At 37.9% G+C, this 23,205-nt stretch overlaps 2 protein-coding genes and 1 long non-coding RNA gene across 6 annotated transcripts in view; 2 read left to right on the top strand and 1 right to left on the bottom strand.

The window, feature by feature from the left end:
- LOC109843046 (uncharacterized protein DDB_G0271670-like) lies at positions 4,697 to 9,470 on the top strand. Of its 4 annotated transcripts, none has more exons than XM_020411980.1 (9): positions 4,697 to 4,934; positions 6,058 to 6,255; positions 6,341 to 6,583; positions 6,756 to 6,790; positions 6,870 to 6,950; positions 7,743 to 7,887; positions 7,995 to 8,623; positions 8,709 to 8,823; positions 8,967 to 9,130. In XM_020411980.1, the coding sequence occupies exons 1-9, from the start codon at positions 4,844 to 4,846 to the stop codon at positions 8,996 to 8,998; spliced, it is 1,569 nt and encodes a 522-aa protein (XP_020267569.1). In that variant the 5' UTR covers positions 4,697 to 4,843; the 3' UTR covers positions 8,999 to 9,130. The 4 variants fall into 4 exon arrangements, with proteins under 4 accessions (XP_020267569.1, XP_020267567.1, XP_020267568.1 ...); XM_020411979.1 differs by having other exon boundaries at positions 4,699 to 4,934; positions 7,995 to 8,015; positions 8,085 to 8,623; positions 8,709 to 9,470; XM_020411978.1 differs by having other exon boundaries at positions 4,698 to 4,934; positions 6,341 to 6,544; positions 8,709 to 9,470.
- On the top strand, positions 10,081 to 11,305 carry LOC109842807. The gene is made up of 2 exons (XR_002247401.1): positions 10,081 to 10,647; positions 10,714 to 11,305. It is a non-coding gene; the product is annotated as an uncharacterized LOC109842807 (long non-coding RNA).
- Positions 11,389 to 23,205, bottom strand: part of LOC109841487 (probable sugar phosphate/phosphate translocator At3g11320) — a 16,815-nt gene continuing 4,998 nt past the window's right edge. The window contains exons 3-7 of the mRNA XM_020410454.1: positions 23,046 to 23,061; positions 22,917 to 22,964; positions 19,617 to 19,720; positions 19,169 to 19,397; positions 11,389 to 11,935 (exon numbers count right to left, since the gene is read on the bottom strand). Of these exons, the coding sequence (XP_020266043.1) occupies positions 11,789 to 11,935; positions 19,169 to 19,397; positions 19,617 to 19,720; positions 22,917 to 22,964; positions 23,046 to 23,061 (544 nt within the window). The 3' untranslated portion in view covers positions 11,389 to 11,788. The remainder of the gene's footprint in view (positions 11,936 to 19,168; positions 19,398 to 19,616; positions 19,721 to 22,916; positions 22,965 to 23,045; positions 23,062 to 23,205) is intronic.

The following is a 23,205-nucleotide window of genomic DNA, read 5'->3' as shown; positions in this document are numbered from 1 at the left end:
ACTTGGCTCAAAAAATAAGCATTGAGGGGTATTTATAACCTCTCAAATGAAGCAAATAGAAAACTAGTTGTTACAGTCAAATCGATCGACTGATGAGTGAATCGGTCGACTGATGAGTGAATCGGTCGACTGATAAGATGACCGTTTGCTACAGTTATGAAACAATCGGTCGACTGATTCAAATAATCGGTCGATTAATAACATTGTTCGGTCAACTAATAAATATCGGTCCACTAAGCAGAAACAAGATTGAAAATGTAGAGCAGTTTATCGGTTGACTAGTTTGAACAGTCGATCGACCGAAAAACGTGCACAACTCAGATTTGAACAGTAAACTTGATTTTCAAAGTGTGTTTAAAAATAGTAAATAAATTCCAAAAATTATAAAATTTGGAAAAATGTTTATTCTGATGAAACCACACATGATAGAAAAGAAAATTTTCAAATATCATTTTCCGTTTGTGAAAACTCATCATTTTGTAAAATCTCAAGAATCTGAGTTTGTTTAAACACTTGATTTTGACAAAAAAAATTCAAACTAGTTTTGGAATCCTTTTGAATAGATTAATAGACTTAGAAAAGATATGAAATAGTGTCGTTAAGTCTATAATCCAAAACGGTGATAAATTAAAAGAAAATGTGTGTGTGTGTGTGCGTGTGTGTGTGTGTATGAATTTTGAGCTCTAAGTATAAACGCACAAAGTATAAACCTAAAAACATTATACCCAGACAATAGATCTTCAATTTTAGCTCATCTTGGTTGTGGATGAAGCGATGATGAATCTTGACTTGAATTGCGATGGATTTATTCCGATTTCATTCCAACCTCCTTTGAATGTCATCATTAAGCTCAATTCCAACCAACCTCCAATTGATGATCTTTGTGTAGGATACCTAACAATCAAATGCAAACACTCAATAAACGATGTTAGAAATTGTTTGTTAATCATTCAAAACTAGATTAAATGGTAGGCTCATAAACATGAGAACTAACAATCTCCCACTTTTTTATGATGACAAACAATCTACACAAAGAGTATAAAAAACATGCATGATACCAATGAATATACAATTTGTAATCCTCATGCATGATAGAAAATGATATACTCACAGTACACTTGTTTCTCCCACTTTGTCAACATTAAAATGGGGAAAACAAAAAGGAAGAAAGAGAGCAATAAGCTACCCACACATATAAGCACAAGTGAGTATAAACAAGAAAAGAGATAGGGAAGGCTCCCCTATCAAAAAGTTATATAACATATATTCAATGACGACTAAGGCAATTCATACACATATTTTTATCACAAAAAATATATGCATGATAATCATGTGATCAAAACACAAACAACTAACCACAAAAAAAAGATACATTATAAAGCATAGTTAGGATAATCCATAAGCTCAAACAAATATATCACATCATAAAAGTGTTCACAATGATTACATTGTTCATACCAAAAGAAATACATACTCAACCAAACCAAACAAGCAAAAAAAAAAAAAATGCAAGCACATAGTTCAAATATATAGTTCTTAATTTAAAATACAAGTCCAAATAAGAAAATTGGTCTTCAAGAACTAGATGGCCTAGGATCCGAAGAAGGATGTCTATGCCCTGGAAACTGGTGCATGAACATGTTCATCATTTGTTGTTGCACCCTTAGAATCTTTTCTAGCCTACCCTCAATGCGCTCAAGGCGATCGAACACTCTGTCCTCTATACTCTCAACCAGATCAACTAAATAATCTATATTGGCCGAAATACTAGAAGGGGTGGAAGATGAAGCATGTGGAGGATGAGTACGAGCCCTAGAGCTAGAAGGACGGGAACAAGACTCACCAACGTGAGAAGTTTCACCTACGGAAGGAGCTACAGGATTTTCAGGATGATCCATTTGATACTGAGTAACAGGAAGTCTCATCCTAGAGAGACTAACGGAATAAAAAAAAATCGTGAATCTGAATAGGGGATTCATTTGATAGACCCACGTGCTTAAACGAACTCGGATCCATTTACATTTAACACGAAAATGAACATCAGCTAGAACAAATGCTTCATTTTTGTTGCATTTTGCTATAGATTTTAATTGAAACATTTAACAACACTTTAACATCAATTACATCAACCTCATCCCTACATAATCACCAAAGAAACAACCACACTAATACTAAGATTACAAATAATGCCACCTCCATTTGCAAAAACAACAATATCAAGGAGTGTTTCAATCAGACTTATATCCCATAAGCCAATATTGATGCCAATGCTAATAGCTAATACACAAACAAGTAAATTCAGTTTAAACCCCAATTTCTTTTCTGTGTTTTTCTGCATCACCATCTTTTTCTTTAACTTTAGTTAAAGGGGAAAATAAAAAAGGACTGAATTCGATGATGGTAATAATGTTAGGGGGCTCCTTTGGATAGTTTCAAACGTTAAGGACCCAACTGAATATGCCTAAAACGTTAGGGACTTACACTGAAGTTTTGCCTTCATTAAAAGGGAAAATTTGCAAAATAGTCCGTTTTTGCTAATTATTTAGCAAAATAGACCGTTTTGCTAAATAATTAGCAAAATATACATCTTTTTTGCCAACAGACCAAAAAGAGGTCTATTTTGCAAAACAGCTCAGAAAACATACGGGACTAGTAGTCCCGTATGTTTTAATCACGGATTAGTGAACTCAGAAAATTTCACAAAACATTGAGATGAACTCAGAAAACATACGGGACTACTAGTCCCGTATGTTTTCTGAGTCACTAATCCGTGATTAAGTGGGTTCTAAACATACGGGACTAGTAATCCCGTATGTTTTTTGTTTTTCAAAATCTATATCTTTTTTCAAAAGAGGTCTATTTTACTAATTATTTAGCAAAACGGTCTATTTTGCTAAATAATTAGCAAAAACAGACTATTTTGCAAATTTTCCCTCATTAAAATCACCAGTGTAAGTTCTCACTTGATTATTTCTCAAGTGTCATCTTCTCTCCAGTTTTTTATAGATGTTTTTGACTGTCTAATTGCCATCAGATGAAATTACAAAAATCACCTTGACATACTTTCTGGTTAAATTTTGATGGAAATTCCTAAAATACACCAAAAAAGGTAAAGTTTGGTAAGAAGATATGTCATGTGTCTAGCTTGTGTATTTTAAAGAATATTTTGGGAATTTCAATTGATATTTCATAAAAAAAAATATCTCGTGGTGGTTGATTGCTATCAGAATATCATAGTAAAGATGGTTTTCATATTTACACCCTATTTAAAGGTGATTTTTTTGAAATTTTTTTCTATAATTAGTAAGTGAGTAGTATCATATACAACCGATCATATTTGGTTCGCAACATCCTCAAGATGTTCTAGCTTAATTGGTCATGCATGAGTCCATGCTCGAGAAATATGTCATTGGATAAGTAGTAATTAATAATCGAATGAAAGTTCAATATTAGGGGAGAGTTATGGTCAAGGAATCCTTCTTTTAAGTAAAAAAAAAGTCGTTTTATTCTGTCATCCATAAATAGTATTGATTGATTTATAATGAGTAAGTGCTTGATTTCTCCTCTTCTTTACCTTCCATTCTCCCTCATTACCTAGCAAAAGTTAATTCCCAAATAATGATAATGAGTCCCCTAACTTCCCTTACCGCTCTTTACCCCCAATCCAAACAAGCCCTAAAGCTTGAATTACTCAAGAATGTTACTTCAATAATTGAATAAATGCATTAAATCATCGTCTCTTCACAATTATAGGTTAGTACTCTAGAAAATCGAGAGTTAGTTCTTGACAAAGGAGCACGAAGACCGTGATACCTGTCTCACAATCTATTCTAAATTAGTGCAACCACTATACAATCTCAACACAATTAAACTATTATATTTGTGCAATCACTAATATTTTATGACTACTACAACTAGACTGCTATGTACTTCAGTATAATTATCAACTTTAAAATATGTTCATGCACTTAGCAATCTCCTTCCTCGTGATATGATTTTTTTTCTAGGTTAATTTCACATAAACCCCTAAACTATGGGCGATCATGCACATAATCATCCGGAACTTTGTTCATCTCACATAACCCTTCTGAACTTTGACGTGTCTCATAAAACGCACCAGGACTTTTTTATCTCACCTTACTCCCTTGCATGTAATTCACAAATAATTAAAATATTCTTAAGGCATATCAAAGATCAGGAGGTTTATGTGAGATGAACAATATTTAGGAGGGTATGTACAACACCCCCAAATTTCGGGGGTGGGGGGTGGGGGAGGGGGGTTTGTGAAATTAACCCGATTTCTCCTAGAGGACCCTCTATTGGATGTTGCCCTGTATCTGGGCCTACAAATCGAACCAAGTCGGTAATTTGAAGAGCCAGTGCTATTTCTATTCGGGCTTTATTGGGCCTAAAAAGAGGCCTTGCACATAAATACCTTGCAAATACCAGGGGTTACATTTTGGTAATTACACATTCCACACCACTCAAATTCCAATGTTCCCGCTTCCCAATTTCCGTCCGTTTACAACCTCCAATAGACCGCTATACACACTCCTTTTAATACATAGACGCACCCCAAACGTTGGCTACATAAAAAAGACAGAAATGGGTACAAATATCAAATAAACGGAGTACGTTTATACCGATTTTGTAATTTTCCCATTTTTATAATGCGCTAGTGGTAATTAATGTGAAATATAGTAAATAAATCTTTTTCTTCATCTCCTTCTTCCAATATTTCCCCTCTTTCCTATTTCGATCTCAAAAAATTATCAGAAAATTTCAAAAATCTCAATTCTAGGGCTTGGGATCGCAAAGGATTTTGGGAGAAAGGGAGAAGCTGATGGAGGAATTATCTCTGATCGATGTCTCGTCGGAGGACGATGTCCTCTTGTCGTCTTCTATCGATTGCCAACGTGATCTGAGATCGTCAGGTGATAATCTTTCTTGGTTCAATTTTTTTTTTTTTGTCTATTCTGGTCACGGATCTTGCAACTGGGTCAGATTTAGGTTTTCTTTTTCTTTTTCTTTTTCTTTTTTTTTAACTTCGGTTCGTGTAAGCCTTGGTTCGATTTAGGGTTTTAGGGATTTCTCTAAATTGATTTAACTTCTTTTAGCAAGTTTTCTTTTTGGGGTCTGTTGGTTGAAAGATTCCAATTTTTTTAAAGGGGAAAGTTAAATAATTAAGTTAAGCCTCTTGTTTGTACATTGGATTGATTTAATATGGATCAGATAATGCTGGTGATTATATGTATTTAGTTTGTGGAATTTAAAATTGATGTTTACTAATGTCCTCGAGGGTAAGCTCTTGAAAGTTCTATGAACTTATTGCTATATTCTCAAACTTCACGGGAGTTGAACTCCCGTGAAGTTTCGTAGTTCAAAAAACTTCACGGGAGTTCAACTCCCGTGAAGTTTCGGAGAGTTTTTTTCAAAAACCGACCTGGTTTCAGCGCTGAGGCTGAAACCAGGTCGGTTTCTCTAAATAAATGTGAAACGGGTCTTTTTTTGGGAATAAAAGTCCAAATAGGTTGGTTTTGAAAATTTGTCCCAATTAAATATCATAATTGCTCAAATAACTTTCTGAGCTTATTATTTTTTCGGTGTATGAACTCGATGCCTTTGAAACTATAAATCATTGCAAGTACAAGATGTAACAAATACCAAATGAGAAACATCAAAGATAGAGTCTCTGAGATGAATTGCTGAAATTAAAGAAGATGATGATATAATGAGAAACTTTAATGGTGTCAAGTTTATTAGTAATTAGAGATAAGAGGTTTCTAAGCTGAGAGACCTATTTGAACAACTTATGAGATTTGGAGGACTTATTTAAAATTGCGTGTTCTGGGAGATTTATTTTAAAATACATTAGAATTAGGGACCAGTCTCAGATGGTTTTACCTTTGGGCCCTTTGTTTAAGACTTTTAAGTAATAGGGCCATCGCTAAACTACACCATGCTTTTTCCCCCCCTGATGTATGGCACTTGCTATTCTTAGTAGAACCATGATAGAATTGCTTGTTAGCACTGACTAAACTGTTTATCCCCTATTAGGCTTTGTACAAAATCATGATGGACATGATCACTTTGTTCTGGATGATGCTCATGAAGGGGGCAATCTGATGAAAGTTAACAAGCAATGGGAAAATATCCCTGAAATATCAGAATCACCAGAACAAAAGCGGGCAAAGTCTGGAAACGTCAATCTACGGAAAAGTTTAGCCTGGGATAGTGCATTTTTTACCAGTGAAGGTACGCCCTTTACGTGTAATTTTTGTTTACCTGTGAAATAATTGCTTATATGGTTCACTCATTTCTCTCTTAATGCTTAGTGCAGGTGTCCTAAATACTGAAGAATTAGCTATTGTGAATAGCACATTCAGGAAGACTGAATTGTGCTCATTACCTGGAATTGCCGAAGAATTGCGAACATCAGCAGAGTCAACTTCCACATTAGATAGTGAAAGTTACAAATTGGAAAACATTGAAGGGGACTTGTTTGGAAACATACGAGCTTCCATCCAACTGTCACGTAGTAAAAGTGAGTTAAATGGGAAGCCTGATGCATCTCACCAGAGCGGTAATTGTACCAATTTCTTTCACTCTTTGAAGGGTTCGTTAAAGTACAGATATTAGCTATCATTTCCTAGCTGTGGATGTTTGATATAGGTTCTCATGTGTCTCTAGATTTCCTTCTATACCTATTGGGTTTATATTTACTCAAGCCCTGTATATTTTGTTTTTCTTTGCAGCAAGGAAGAAGATAGAACTTCCTTCTCAAACTAAGGTATCCTCTTCACATTAATACGTTGCACTTTTTTCTTTCTTAAGAGGTGTATGTTTCACTTATTCTGTTGTAAATTCAGATGAAACCTCCTGCTGCTTTGAGGATGAACAAGCAACAACCTGGACATACTTCTAAGAAATTTGTCATTGATGTTAAAGAGGTAAGTCGACAATATTAAGCTTGGCATGGTTGATGCGTAAGTTGTTTAGAGTATTTGATTAAATTTCTGTAGTTCATCTAGCAAAAAGTTGTTTTTAGATTAAACTGAGGAAAAAGTTCCAAGTAATGCAAATAGTATCATGTTTCACAACCAGACCTAACACTTCTCTAAATCTGTATTCAGTATCAAGTGTACCTCTTACCTTATGAACTATGTTTATCAAATAGAAATAGTTTAGGATACTTGCAGTAAAACCCTTGAAAGCTCATGCTAGTTTTTGGAAACGTATCTTCATTTTTTAATTGTAAGTAACTATTTAGTCTTTTTGTGTATGCAATTTAGACCTCTAGGGGGTTGATTATCACTTTACTTATTTTGAAGCTTATAATATTTTTCACATAAGAATAGTTTTCAGCAAAAACACGTCAAAATTTATGGTAATTTTCTGAAATTTACCAACGGTTTTTCGTTGTTGTGCTACATAGTTCACACTGTTCTCATTAAGGGGAAAAAAATATTCATTGAGGTGCAGTTCATTCAATTGGATATTCTTCCTTGTACTTTAGCATTAGGTAGCAATCTAGTTGGTTTAGATAAGAAGTCACATTCTCATTATCCCATTGCATTTAGTTGACCCTTTTAATGGGTGTCATGCTTCTTAGAATAGGATATCTGTTGTTTAATGCTTGCATGTATTACACATGACAAAGTTCTAGAATGCATCAATGTCTGCTCCCTCCCTATTTGTATCTATTAGTTGTTAGACTGATCGTTTTTAATAATTGAGTCTAGGCTGGAAAAGCAACTAGAGACTCAAAATTATCATCCAAACCACCTCGAGTTGTGCCTAAACCCACTTCTTCGCCTACCATACAAAGCAATAAGGACTCTTCTGGGAGAATACAGCCAAAGAACAACACCTGGAGGACTTCATCTGGTATGAATTTCCAATATGATCACATTACTATCAGATTGTTCTATGAATAACTTGTCCTGGTTCATGCATTTAAATGCTAACTCTTTAGCCCTCTGTTTTGACTCCAGGCAGCGGTCCTAATCGGCAGGGTATAATTTCTTCTAGTAAGATTAGTGGAGATTCAAGAAATAAGAAACCTAACCCTGTGTCCTCAACAGCTTTGAGCCTATCGAGAAATAGTCAAGTTAGCAGCTCATCTAATTTAGCTGGTAAGTCTCCAGCGGAGGCAACTAGGAAATCTCCGGTGGAGGCAACAAGGAAACAAAGAGCTGTGAGAAATAGCGGCCAGTCTTTATCTACATCAGCCAGCAACACCCCTGTGAGGGCATCAAAGAGAAAGCTTGTGCCCTCAAACATAAATCAACCCCCAATGCGTGCAAATTCTATTTTCAAGTTCTCGTCAAGGGCATCTCCTAGTAGTTCCATAGACAGTGTTGTCTCTGAGGTGTCTTCATCTACCTCCACTTCCATTAAGCCCAGTAATTCAGTGGAGAGCCTTGGCAGTTCATCTTCATCATCTCCTTCTTTAAGGGATCCTATTGATACTAAAGTGGACAGAGTTGTGGCTCATCAGCCATGCATCCAAAAGGAGATTTCTCATGTTAGAAGATCCATGAATAACAATGCAGGAGGAGCAAAAGGGTCAAAGCCATCAGGACTCCGGATGCCGAGTCCCAAAATTGGGTATTTTGATGCGGTCAGTTATGTTTAATTTACTCTGAACAACTTTATGGATGTCTTGTCCTTATTTGTTATAAAGAAGATTTTTCTATACTTTTCAGGAGAAAACTTTGCCCAACAATTCCAACAAGATTTCTCAGGTTGGCCTAAGAAACAGTTTGCTGAAGGGAAATAGTGGATCCAGTAACACTGTTGGGGCAAACAAACTCAAGTCCAGTAAGATTCCTTCAATAAAACCTCCAGTGCAACTTGTGTCCATGAATTTTCATTCATCACAGGCTCAATCAACGCCATTATCTTCTCAAATGATGAGCCCAGCATCGCCTCGATCAATTCATCAACAATCTAAACCTGCTCAGGTACACAAAGATTCATCTCCGGTGACCAGTGAAAGCTGTATCAGTGTGGCTTGTAAAGGAGCTGTGAATGCGGCTGCTCAGTTGCAAGTGCGGCCAGTAGAAACCTCAGATTCCGGTGTAGTTCACAACGGAACAGCAGCACCATGTCAATTTGATAACGAGGAAAAGCACACACAATTAACTCAGAAGGAGAATTTGAGTCCTGCAAATGAGACCAATTGCTCAGTTCAACAATCGCCGAGTGAATGTCAGAAAATGTCTGTAGTCGATATCATGGACAAGAAGATGTCTTCCCTTTCTCTTTCTGAGACAGCTGACCTTGTTGGCGGTGATTAGAGAAATATCCAAAATTTGAAACTCCGTGATTGAGACTCATAATAAAGTCATGTATCTGGAGCTGAATTCAGCTATGGATTGAGCTGCTAATAGCTATTCACAGTGGTGATCCGTCGATAATTTTTCTGTGATTAAATCAATCATAGCTGATGTTACAATTGGAAATAACATCCTTGCTGTCAAATAACATCCATAGCTGAAGTTGGAAGCATGGACTCTAGCATGAGCATGTCAAGCTCATGATTTTGCTAGAGTTGATCCGTCTTTGGACTTTTCTCTTGCTGCTATGAATAAACCTAAGACCTTTTTACCAAAGTCAACAAAGTATGAAAATAAATTTAGCCCTTTGCTTAAAAAAGTATAAATTTAGGTTTTGGTGGTACCATGAATTGATTTGATTTTGATCATGTAATGGGATTGATTACATGTACAAGCAGTGGGGATCCTATTAGGATCACCCCTTTTGGAGAGGCTTGATCTGCACTCAAATATTTATATACAATGTGCAATTGTTCACAGATAGATGCAGAGCCCCCTTTCACCGATCGCTTGGAAAATACTTGAGTGCCGCTGGCATTTCTTTCAAGCCCATTTACAATAAACTCAAATAACTTTTTACAGCAGAAAGACTAAGCCTCAAACAAATACTAACCATGGCAATACTCAACAATAATAATAACAACAACAATAAAACAACATATGCAAGGACTAAAAAAAAAGGACCTCCGTAATGGAATTCTTTCCTGGACAAATTTTTAAAAAAAACCCTTTTTCACTTTTATATAGCAAAACCAACCACTCCTCAAAATAATCTGCAAAACCGACCCTAAAATGTCGGTTTTGCAATTGTGTAGAGCAAATCAAATGCACGGGACTGCTAGTCCCGTGCATTTGATGCTTTTACACGACAACTCCTGACCCCACGCCCCCAAATTCCCACGCGCACTCGTGATCTCACCTAATTCGCTACCCTCCCTCTTCCCTCATGGACCCCACACCCACTACCTCTCCCTCTTCCTCATCGCACTCGTGACCTCCCCCTCCTCTCCCTCCTCCCCTTCCTCCGCCTCCGCCGCTTCTCCTTCGTATCCCAAAGACCTCCACCTCTCTCTCTCCCTCCTCCTCTCCGACCTCATCCCCATCTCCCTTGCCCTCCCAAATATATCTGTCAACGATGCCAGTTTCAGCATTCAGCGGATCGACCTCGAGACGCTGAGGACCCAACTCGACCGACTCTACGCCGAGGCCGAGACGACTCGCTCCAAAATTTTTTTACCCCCCGTCATTCGTGTTTCTTCGATTCCTGATGAATTAATTGGAAACTTTGATTGAAATGGCGAATTAGGTCAGGCTTGAAATTATCATGGGTTTGAGAAATGAGCGTAGATTTGGATGATAATGATGTGGACAGTGTTGTGTGAGCATGTCCGCCACCTGTTTGATGATTTGTCTCAATGAACCGTTGTTATTGTTGTTTGGTTGTTCCAGCAGCTAACGCGAGAACGAGGCTGATGCGGTTGTCCGAGGCAGCTGAGAGTCTACAGAAGAGGGCGGCTAACAGCGTCTTGGTTGGTAAGGAAACTGAGGCTAGGGAGTTGCTAGTAGAAAAGAAGAAGTTGATGCAAGCCTTGGAGAAATCAAAGAACCGCATCGATGTACTTGATAAGCTCGCGATCAAGATTAATGAGGTCACGCTCTTCGGCCTATGTCTCTAATCCTAGCAGTTTTTGTTATTTTCTTTGCTAGTATTTGCTCTAGCTAGCTAAATACTTCCATAAGATTTATGTTTATTGATGGGTAGTGGATGTCGGGTCCATGAGGGAAGAGGGAGGGTGGCGAATTAGGAGATGGCGTGTAAAAGCATGAAATGCACGGGACTAGCAGTCCCGTGCATTTGATTTGCCCACGACTGCAAAACCGACCCTTTAGGGTTGGTTTTGCAGATTATTTTGAGGGTTGGTCGGTTTTGCTATATAAAAGTGAAAAAAAGGCTCTTTTAAAAATTTGTCCTTCTTTCCTTACACGTCAATAGAATTATCGCCTTAAAAACAATTTTCCTGAATTAAGTACAACTTATAAGAATATCTTTTGTAAAATTAACATATAGATTAAAACAATATGTACTGAGTGGAACTTCATCCCTATCACAAAGAATTTGCTGTCTTTTCCATACTCCATTAAGCTGGAGGCAAGAATAAGAATGCCTCACAGAAACCTTCAACAAAAAATAAAAGGAAAAAAATAAAACAAAAAAAATTTTTGTATATACTGCATTACTTCATATTGAGATATTTACCCCCTATTCGCTAGCTAGTTGGTGTTGATACAAGTAGCAGGAACCAGTTAAGATTCCCAGCAAAAGAATAGGGTGCAACATACTGCAACCATGCAGAGATCATGCAAATGAAATATTGTGAAGCCTTTTGCCACCCTGTACAGAGAAACAGAAGAAAGAGCTGCTTCTGCGGTTCCTTAACCAGTTTAGTTCACTTGCTTCGTTTTTTCGCTTCACTGTAAAGAATTACTCCAAAAACTGTAATGGCATAGCCAAGCATCCCTGTTACTGATACCGGGTTCTTAAATATCAAAATTGAGATGACCACAGCTACTGCACCTTTCGCATTCCCAAGAACCTGAGGGGGAAAAAGAAGGGCTGAGCAAGATAAATATACTACGTATTATGACATGAATATATGGCATTTATATTAAAAATAGGTTAATTGTGAATAGATCCCCTATATTATTGCTCAGCTGCGGATAGACCCCCTGGAGTTATATTGTTTCACACCTGAATGAAATTCTTTTGACTCTTTTACCCTTAGGGCGTCTAGTAGTCAAAAATATATATATATATATATCTTGAGGGTAAACGATAAAAAAAAAACATTCAGGATGTCTATCTACATGGGGTCTATCTGCAATTTGGCGATACGGCAGGGGGTCAATCTGCAATTAAGCCTCGAAAATATGACTACATGAATCAATGAAATGGAAGACCCCTCTAAGCCAGTAATTGTTTTGCACGGATAGGATGAGAAAATATGTACATCAGGAAGAATCTTTCTATATGATTCACCATGTTTACTTGTATTTTATGGTAAATTAGAGATTCAAAAGTATAGGGTGCAACCAACTAGGCAGTTCTGTAACTACTTTTGTAGGGTAAGTTAATCGTTAATGAAAACTAGAATGGGAATAACTCATGTAAAGTTTTCAGTCAATTAGAACTGGAACCAGAATAGAGTTAATGAAAACTAGAATGGGAATAACTCATGTAAAGTTTTCAGTCAATTAGAACTGGAACCAGAATAGAGTTTTAAGGTGTTACTCAAATGGAATTGGAAGTTTTCAGTCAATTAGAACTGGAACCAGAATAGAGTTTTAAGGTGTTACTCAAATGGAATTGGAACTTCAAGTCAGATAAGTTTTGAGAATCATCCCACTTTCCACTCCCCTTTTATATACATTCAATGCAGCTAATGTACATAAGTACGTATGTGTTAAGACTACTGATTCGAAATTAAGGAACTCATAGTCTCCCTTTTGTGTAGTTGACTGTAAGCACACACAGACATGCATGATGACTACACATGTAAATATTAGTGAAGGCTCCAAGTTTTCCTATGTAATACTCGAAGTAATAATCCTTCTAGACTGTACCAAGTCGTTAGTTCCCAATTCTTACCAATTTACTAGCAACAGTATATATAATCAAAGCTTGGGCAGAAAATAAAATAAAAATAAAGATAAAAGTTGGTCACAGTTACTATCTGAGCACCCAAAAGATCATAATTAGTTTTGGTTCTCAGATAGGAAACATGCAATACAGTCTCAGACATAGAGACAAATAGACTGAGATACTGAGATATACGATAGGAAAAAAAAATAGAAGTAAACCGACAATAAAGAAACTTCATCATATTATATGTAGGATTTCTCTCAGTCCTTTTATTTGATTTTCTTTTTTTCTTTTTTGGGGGTTCCGGTGAAGTGGATTAGTGGTAGAGATGTCCATCTGCATCGATGCTGATTCAGAACCAAAGAGGCCAGAATAATCTATGGAAAGTGTTGGGAAAGATTGAGAAATCCCAGGATAATTTTCCCAACTAAATGAGACAAAAATAACACCAAGGATTTTTAGCGTGGAAAACCCTCCAAAAAGAGGTAAAAACCACGGGACCCGTAGGCCACTTAAAACTTCCACTATAACAATAATGGGATTACACACTTCACCCTTAGGTGGATCTCTCTTTTAAACTCTCTAACAACACAACTTCAATTTGTGGATAAAACTTCACAAATTGGCTCTTAATTTTTCTCTCTCAGAAAAAACTCTCTATGTTTCTGAGGTTATTTCTTCTTTGTTTTCGATGATGATACTGAGCGAGAGATCATCAATTTATAGAGAAATGAACTACGCATTTTTCCATGCGTAGGTCCCACGGGGGAGAGTTTTTCTTTGGTCGGCTTGCTTTCCGTTGTTGCGCAGCGAAAATAGCCTCCCCTATTGCTGGCCTATGTTTTGACAAAGAGAGGTGGGCGGGCCGCAGGATTTGACAATGTCCAGCCTCTTTACTTGATTGTTGGCCGCCCATGTGAGGTGGACCAACAAATCTCCCCCTTCACCTCATGTGGGACAGGGGTCTTCTACACCAGCAATCTCTCTGCAGATAGCAAGCTTTTCTCTAGGCAGAGTCTTCGTCATCATATCTGCCCCGTTGTCGTTGGTGTGAATCTTCTCAACTTGCAGTAGTTTATTTTCCAACACATCACGTATCCAACGATACCTCACGTCGATGTGTTTGGACCTTGAGTGGAAGGTCGAGTTCTTGCTGAGATGAATTGCGCTCTGACTGTCGCAATAGAGAATATAATTTTCTTGGTTCTGACCCAACTCTTGTAGAAACTTCTTCATCCACAGGATCTCCTTGCAACCTTCAGTGATTGCGATGTACTCTGCTTCTGTGGTGCTTAAGGCAATACACTTTTGTAATCGTGATTGCCATGAGACAGCTCCCCCTGCAAATGTTATTAGGTACCCGGATATAGACTTTCTCGTATCCATGTCGCCAGCCTTATCTGAATCTGTATATCCTTCTAATACAGGTTCATTATTACCAAAACATAAACAATGACTGGAAGTACCTTTGAGATACCTGAGTATCCATTTGACAGCTGTCCAATGTTCTTTTCCAGGATTTGATAGGAATCGGCTCACAACGCCCACAGCATGAGCAATGTCTGGTCTGGTGCATACCATAGCGTACATAAGACTGCCAACCGTCGATGCATAAGGCACTTTGCTCATCTCTGACTTCTCCTCCTTGCTTGAAGGACACTGACTCGCATTGAGCTTGAAGTGGCTTGCCAGTGGAGAACTGACAGGTTTAGCTTTGCTCATGTTGAACTTTTCAAGAACTTTTCCAACATATCGTTCTTGAGATAGCCAGATTCTTCGATTCTGCCTGTTGCGAGTAATCGTCATGCCAAGAATTTGCTTTGCAGGTCCTAAGTCCTTCATTGCAAATGACTTGCTCAACTCTTTCTTCAACTTGTTAATTTTGCCAAAGTCTTGACCTACAATTAACATGTCATCAACATAAAGCAAAAGAATGATAAAATCACCATCAGAGAATTTCTTAATGAAGACGCAGTGATCAGCCGTCGTTCGGTTGTACTCATTTTTCTCCATAAATGAGTCGAACTTTTTGTACCACTGCCTGGGTGCCTCTTTTAGACCGTACAAACTCTTCTTCAGTTTGCATACCATCTTCTCCTTCCCTTTGACTTGGTAACCTTCGGGCTGCTCCATGTAAATTTCCTCGTCAAGATCACCATGTAAGAATGCGGTTTTTACGTCAAGTTGTTCAACTTCTAGATTGAGACTAGCTGCCAAGCCAAGAACAACTCGGATTGAAGACATTTTGACAACCGGTGAGAATATTTCATCAAAGTCAACGCCCTTCTTCTGCTCGAATCCTTTCACAACTAGTCTTGCTTTGTAACGTGGTTGTGAGCTGCCTTCTTCACTTTTGATCCTGTACACCCACTTGTTCTTGAGAGCTTTCCTTCCCTGTGGTAATTTCACCAAGTCAAATGTGTGGTTCTCATGTAGAGATTTTATTTCATCCTGCATGGCTTTTAACCACTCAGTCTTGTGCTAGTCAGTGATAGCTTCGCCATAGCTCTCCGGTTCTCCCCCGTCAGTGAGCATCACATACTCGTTAGGAGAATATCTATGACTTTGTTGTCGCTCTCTAGTGGATCTCCTTAGCTGTGCTTCTGGTTGGACTTGTTTAGGAGCTTGCTCTGGTTCTGGACTGCGAGCTAGTGGAACATCATCAGTATCTGGTGTAGCTCCCCCTTCATCAGAATTTGTTGGTGGAGAGACTGGTTCCAGATTCACTGGAAGTTCATCTGATTGTGGCTTCTCTGGTTTCTCAAAATCTTCGAGCGTCTGATCTTCAAGAAAAACCACGTCTCTGCTTCTGACAATCCTTTTGTTATTAGGATCCCAGAATCTGTAGCCGAACTCTTCATGGGAATATCCCAAAAAGATACATTGCTTAGCTTTTCCATCCAGCTTGGACCTCTCGTCTTTTGGGATGTGAACAAATGCCCTGCAGCCAAATACTTTCAAGTGTTTGTAAGAAACATCTTTCCCCGTCCAGACTTTTTCTGGTACGTCGTAGTTCAATGGAACTGATGGAGAAAGGTTGATTAAATCGACTGCTGTCCTCATTGCCTCCCCCCAAAAGAAGTTTGGTAATTTTGCATTTGAGAGCATACACCTGATTCTTTCGCAAATGGTCCTGTTCATCCTTTCTGCTACACCGTTGTGTTGAGGTATCTTTGGTACCGATTTTTCCAACCTGATGCCGAAACTTCTGCAGTACTTCTCGAATGGTCCGCAATACTCGCCACCATTGTCTGCACGTACACACTTCAAACGTCTGCCAGTTTCTCTTTCAACTTTTACATGAAATTCCTTAAAGATTTCCTGCACTTGATCTTTAGTTTTCAAAGCAAAGGCCCACACTTTTCTAGAGTGGTCATCAATAAAGGTCACAAAATAAGAAGCACCTCCTAGTGACTTATGACTCATTGTGCAGACATCTGTGTGTATTAAATCTAGAATATTTGCTTTTCTAGATGGTGGGGAACTACGAAATGCAACTCTGTGTTGTTTTCCCATAATACAATCAACACAAGTACGCAAGGGTGTACCTTTCATTCCTGGCAAGAGCTCCTTCTTGGAAAGAATTCTGAGACCCTTTTCACTCATGTGGCCGAGCCGTTTATGCCATAACTCAGTGGGAACTTCTTTCCGGGTGATATTTACTTCTCCTCTACACAGCCTGGCTTCTGTTTGGTAAAGTGTTGTATCTTTCTTGCCTTTGGCTACTACCAAGTTGCCTTTGGTAAGCTTCCATTTTCCTTCACCGAAATAATTACTGTAGCCATCGTCATCAAGCATTCCGGTGGAGATCAAATTGAGGCGGATATCAGGAACATGCCTTACGTCTTTCAAAAGTAACCTGCATCCAAGGTTAGTTTCTAAATAAACCTTACTGATGCCGATAATTTTGGATGCATTATCATTTCCCATCCTCACTTGTCCGAAATCACCTTGAGTGTAGGTTGAGAAGAAATCCCGTCGTGAGGTGACATGGTAGGAAGCACCTGAGTCCACTACCCATGTGGAGTCTTGACATGCAAGATTGACATAATCAGCATCTCGAACAATGACAACTTCTTCGGTGACAGTTGCAGTGTCATTTGTTCGGGTTTCTGACTCTTGATTTCTGGATTTTTCCGCCTTTAATTTTCGACATTCTCGAATGAAGTGTCCTGGCTTGCCGCAATGATGACACTTCTTGTCATGCCTCGATCTGGACTTCGACCGTCCTCTTTGTTGATTTTGGTTACGGGGATTTTTGCTTCTTCCTCTCCATTCTTGCTTGCCTTGTCTTTCTGTAACAAGCGCTTCATTTTCAGGAGCATATCCATCTTCTTTTCGTCGAGACTCTTCGTTCAGCATTCTGTCTTTTACCATGTCCATGGTAAGCTGACCGTATATTCTCTATTGCGACAGTCAGAGCGCAATTCATCTCAGCAAGAACTCGACCTTCCACTCAAGGTCCAAACACATCGACGTGAGGTATCATTGGATTCGTGATGTGTTGGAAAATAAACTACTGCAAGTTGAGAAGATTCACACCAACGACAACGGGGCAGATATGATGACGAAGACTCTGCCTAGAGAAAAGCTTGCTATCTGCAGAGAGATTGCTGGTGTAGAAGACCCCTGTCCCACATGAGGTGAAGGGGGAGATTTGTTGGTCCACCTCACATGGGCGGCCAACAATCAAGTAAAGAGGCTGGGCATTGTCAAATCCTGCGGCCCGCCCACCTCTCTTTGTCAAAACATAGGCCAGCAATAGGGGAGGCTATTTTCGCTGCGCAACAACGGAAAGCAAGCCGACCAAAGAAAAACTCTCTCCCGTGGGACCCACGCATGGAAAAATGCGTAGTTCATTTCTCTATAAATTGATGATCTCTCGCTCAGTATCATCATCGAAAACAAAGAAGAAATAACCTCAGAAACATAGAGAGTTTTTTCTGAGAGAGAAAAATTAAGAGCCAATTTGTGAAGTTTTATCCACAAATTGAAGTTGTGTTGTTAGAGAGTTTAAAAGAGAGATCCACCTAAGGGTGAAGTGTGTAATCCCATTATTGTTATAGTGGAAGTTTTAAGTGGCCTACGGGTCCCGTGGTTTTTACCTCTTTTTGGAGGGTTTTCCACGCTAAAAATCCTTGGTGTTATTTTTGTCTCATTTAGTTGGGAAAATTATCCTGGGATTTCTCAATCTTTCCCAACAGAAAGGACTACTTATGAACCAAGCTCTGTGGCTACTTGGAAGCAATAAATCCAACCATTAGAAAAGAGGGAAAGCTCCAAAAGCAGGCGACAAATATACCCATATACAAACCAACTGACAAAGGATAATTTTGTGGGAAACCCAGCTCAAAAGATTGAATCTTAGGGTTGCCCCAGGTGAGCAACTTGCAGGAGTCTGAATTGAGAGAGAAGGTTGAGAGAGCGGGGGGAGGGGAGGGGGGAGTTGAGATAAGGGCCAGTGGGGAGGGAAGGTGACAAAGCTACAGGGCAGAAGCACGGAGACGGCACATGAACCAGTGGCCCCTCGCAATGGCCTAAAGTTTTACGCTTAAGGAAAGAAGTTTACTAGGGTTAGGATTTATGCTTCAATACATGTCATGCTGGTAAAGTGATTTCTTCGCAGAAAGCAATAATAAGGTTTAATTTATAGTAGAGCAAGTAAAATACAATTACAAAATCGTCAAATGTGCGACAAAACAGTACTCTGTAACTTTCCTAATATACTAAGATATTAACTACTCTAATAGTATATATAAAGTTCGTAACAAACCATACCATGGTTTTATAAAATTGATTTGGACCTACATGGATGTTACTTGAGATAATTCCTCAAAGAGTTGACAGTAAGGTGGAAAGGTTATAGTATCTTGAAAGTGTGACTTGTATGTCATTGCCTCATCAAGTGTATGTATCATAGAGTTTCTTGATGTGTCTGTCTGATACATTAAGAAACTGAAACTGAATTACATCGAGGAAAACAGACAGTGTGGACAATACATGGAAGAACACTTAACAGAGATTTAGTGGAAAGAAATGGTTACTTGTCTAGGATGGAAAGAAGGAAAGACTGATGAAGAATAAAGATAGTGCAAAATATAGAAGCCTCTACAACTCTTAAAAGGGTCGATAAAACTCACACAAGGTTATCAGAATAATGATGTAAACTCCTATAAATGAACCATACCTGTAGAGTCAAAGCACTGGTATGTTTGGTGACCAAGAAATTGGTGAGATTCACAAAATATGCCAGAGCAGAATTAAATAGCAAATACCAAACAATTTTGATATCTTCTCTAGCAAGAGCTATCGTGATGCCAACCACATTGTCTTCCATTATGATTGTTGCAGGCAGTAGGAGAACTACTGCAATTGGTGCCATGTATAGCAGAAGGTTCATAGAGTTAAGCTTTTCCCTAAAAATTAGAAAAACCACAAAAGTAAGTATATGCATAGTTTATAGATAAAACATATTACAACTTTACAGCTAAAGCATGAATTTTATCTTGATAAAAGAATACTCGAGAGAATATGACATCTTCAAAAAGTAATCCAAATGTAAAACAGGTTTAAACATCAAATATCTACTTACAGTAAATCAAAGAAAATATACAAACATGCTAAAAATTCATTACCCCTCAGATGAAAGCAAAATCCCTTGTAAAACTGATTTCAGTGCCCTGGCAGCAGTTGCACCAATGCACATAATAAAACCAAACAAGTGGAAACTTGGCTCTCCCTACAAAAATTTAAAGATGAAATAGTCAGTAGTCCACAATTAACCGTCTTCCACCTCTATGACTGATCAACGTATGGTCATCGCTAGAAAATAACAAAATCCGGCTCACTAGAAAATAAACAAATCAAGTACCAATTCAATACACGATAAGTAAATTTGATCTCTAACACTTGGTTATTATTGGTCTCTATTTGTTTTGGATTGGGCATTTCTTGAATGGTGAAATATAGACGCCCCTTATGTAGATCAATTTTTTATATATCAAAAAAGAGTATCGTCCCATACTGGGATGCAAACTCCCAAGAAACTATTGGCTAGATTTTGCAAGTTCCCTCAACATACTCAGTATGTACCACATAGCACCTAACCTTGCAGATTCGCAGTTATTTGAAGTTGTAAATACCTTGAAGACCCTTCTAATCTTAATCAGTCAGAAAAGGGTACAACTAAAGAATCTAACCAGAGAAGTAAGGGAGCGTCTGATCATTGATTTCATTTTATGTCTGAGATCATTGTGACCTTTGACAGTAACATGCTCACCCATGATATTAGCATGCTTTTTTATAAAGCACAAGTTCCAATATTCACCTGATAATTTTCTTACCCAAAATCAATGGAATAAATTCAAAATCACCCATGGACTCATGTTTCAAATCTGGGTACTTATTAATGGATGGATGTGGCATTAGAAGGAGAGAAGTCTTGGCATCAATGGTGGTATTAAGTAAGGAAATAGATATAAGATGGATGAAGATGGAAGGGCGCTACAGTTTCTGGGGCTCAATGAATCAGCGAATAAGAATGGGAAGAAGGGACAAATGAGGAAAGGAACAGGCGCGTTGGAGGAAACATTGAATTAAAAGAATGGATTGGGAAAATAGCATGATCCCATGAGAATTATAACCAGGAATGGGAATTGAACAAGGACAGAATCTTCACATAGTTTCATATAGTCCGATTATTGAAGGGTAAACTTGGAAAGTTGGTATATAAATACTAGTTACCAATGGGCTAGTTAGCATTTAATTTAGAAAAAAATCATTAATTTGGGTTCAACTAACCCAGGCTAAGGAAGGGCAATTTGACAAAATATTATGAAGACTCAACATCATACATGAAAACGTGAAAAAGAAAAAGGAAAGTTTTGTAAGTTCAAGAAAATATAAGAATTAAGAGTATATATGCTGAAATACTTGCTTTCTTGACAAAATTCATAGACTGGTGAACATAGGTTCCATGCTTTACCAGTAAGTCAAGCCTCCTAGCAAGAAACTAAATTCATTCATCTAATACAAAAAAAACATTAATAAAAGGAATTCGTTTCGGTAATCGTATATTCAACTCAAGGGGTTAGAAAACAGAATGTTGTAGAAATATCACCCCACATCATATTGTATGAAGAACCTAAATCCACCTTCAATTTCAATAAAATTAGCATAGATCACGTTGCAAGTCATCTGGAATCTTTCCAATATGGCCATTATAAAATGAGAAAAGGATGTTGGAAGAGACGATAAGGGGAAAAAACAGGACTTGCATTGGATGAATGATTGAGTAAAAGGACGGATTTCAGTAATCACACACTTAAATGAAGTATCTAGAAAATAGAATGTTGTGGTAATTGCAAGCCACCTCAAATTGTATAGAAGAAAAGAACCTAAATTCACCTTCAACTCAATAGAGTTAACATGGATCATGTTGTAAATCATCGAGAACCTTTCCAATATTGATGGTATAAATTTCAAACTGCCTTGAAACTGAAAGAAATACATTTTCCCCTCATAACTTAGCAATAGTTATTTCACCAAGTTACTAATAGAGGGATGTATTTTAGTTGCCATTACTGTAAAGTAATAGGAAAGATCGAATAATTTGAGGGTGATTTACACAATTATTATGCATTCTCTGAAACAAGTGAACCACCTTTAATTGTAGCATAATTGGCAGAAACAACCCACCATAAGATCAACTGTGGGACATCAAATTAAATTCCTTCCTTTTCTCATAAACCAAAATGTTTGACCAAATAATTGGCCTACACCATACCAAACCCGATATGCCACCCGTGAAACTTCAGCTGCCCAGAAATGGAATTGCAAAAATAAGCTTGGTTTATTTCTATTTTCTCTGTCATCACGTGTAACTTGTTGTCTTCCTTACTATCAAAGGAACACTCTTCTTACTATGTAGAGGGATTCCCTTAAACCCAAAAAAAAAAAAACGAGAGATCTCATATGTTATCGAATCAGCTAACTCACCTATGATCTCAACACGTCCTACCATGAAGTTCCATATCAGAACAAGCATATGCTTTCACTTGATAGGGTTCTGCTCATATTTAGACCTAAATTCTTTCTTAATTGTGTATTACACCCCAAATCTTCGTAGTTCTGATTATAACTCAAGTTACAATTTGGGATTTTTCTCATATCAGACATAAATTTTATCCTACTTTTATATAATCACCCAATATTTTCATATTTGGATATGATTTACTATAGGTTGAATTGTAAAGCTGATTTTGAGAGGTGACATTTACTCTTTATTGGCGGTAATTTCCTTTTTTTAGCAAAATGTAGCTTTTATAGGTTTATTTACCTTTCCTAATTACCAAACATCATCACCAGCACTAGCTCAAGGTAAGTCAACAAGCCTCCCTGTTCACCATCATCAAGTACACTGTACACAAACACTGCCGTAAAGAACTATGGTCCGAGACATTTTATTTAGACAATTATCGCATCAATGTCACATATATTTTTGAGTTTTCTTAGTTTCTCTCATATCTAATATGCATTTGAATCTATTTCTCTCTCATCCGATTCATATTTCTATTTGCTTTTAGCAAATATGGATTTTTTTTTCTCGCCGGAGCATATCCATCTCCGAGGTTAGTAAGCAGACACGAACATGGTAAATGTCATACGCAAGCCGTATCCAATCTGTTTGCATAACTTACTAGAGGTCATCACAAATTATCTAACCGGGCTAAAACAGCTAAATTACCTATGATGTCAACATAACCTACCATACACTGCCAAATCTGAACAATCGAATACTTTTTTAATTACTATAAGAATAAACTAACCAATCAGAATATAGTCGTCATATACTGGACAATTCAGCCAAAGTTCAGCATCGACCTACCAAAATTTTCAATTTCCCCCCAACAAAAACCATTATTTTATGACCTTACCCCACTCGCAATGATAACTCCAGTCGCCACCCGCACCAGCGCAAGATACTAACACGGTAAATTTGGTGCACAATCCACATCCAATTCGCTCGCACCCTGTTAACTAGAGGGTCATCATAAATCATCTACTAGCAAGCTAGATCGCCTACGATCTCAACATGGCCTACCGCACACTTCCAAATCAACAAACAAGTCAACGGTCAGAAAATTCACCACGCACTGTCATCTCCAAACAGGCCAGAATTTTTGTCTCAAACTCACCCCGCTCGCGACGATAACCCCGGCCACC

This window comes from Asparagus officinalis, chromosome 5 (assembly GCF_001876935.1).
Source record: "Asparagus officinalis chromosome 5, Aspof.V1, whole genome shotgun sequence".
In the NCBI taxonomy this organism is placed as follows: Eukaryota; Viridiplantae; Streptophyta; class Magnoliopsida; order Asparagales; family Asparagaceae; genus Asparagus; species Asparagus officinalis.
This window is presented reverse-complemented; position numbering and strand designations above follow the sequence as displayed.

What these genes read in the sequence shown, in the direction of transcription:
- LOC109843046 (XM_020411977.1), top strand. Translation starts at nt 4,844, where the DNA reads ATGGAGGAATTATCTCTGATCGATGTCTCGTCGGAGGACGATGTCCTC. An exon ending in AACTTCCTTCTCAAACTAAG is followed by an intron (nt 6,791 to 6,869) that starts GTATCCTCTTCA and finishes TTGTAAATTCAG; the next exon opens with ATGAAACCTCCTGCTGCTTT. An exon ending in CACCTGGAGGACTTCATCTG is followed by an intron (nt 7,888 to 7,994) that starts GTATGAATTTCC and finishes TTTTGACTCCAG; the next exon opens with GCAGCGGTCCTAATCGGCAG.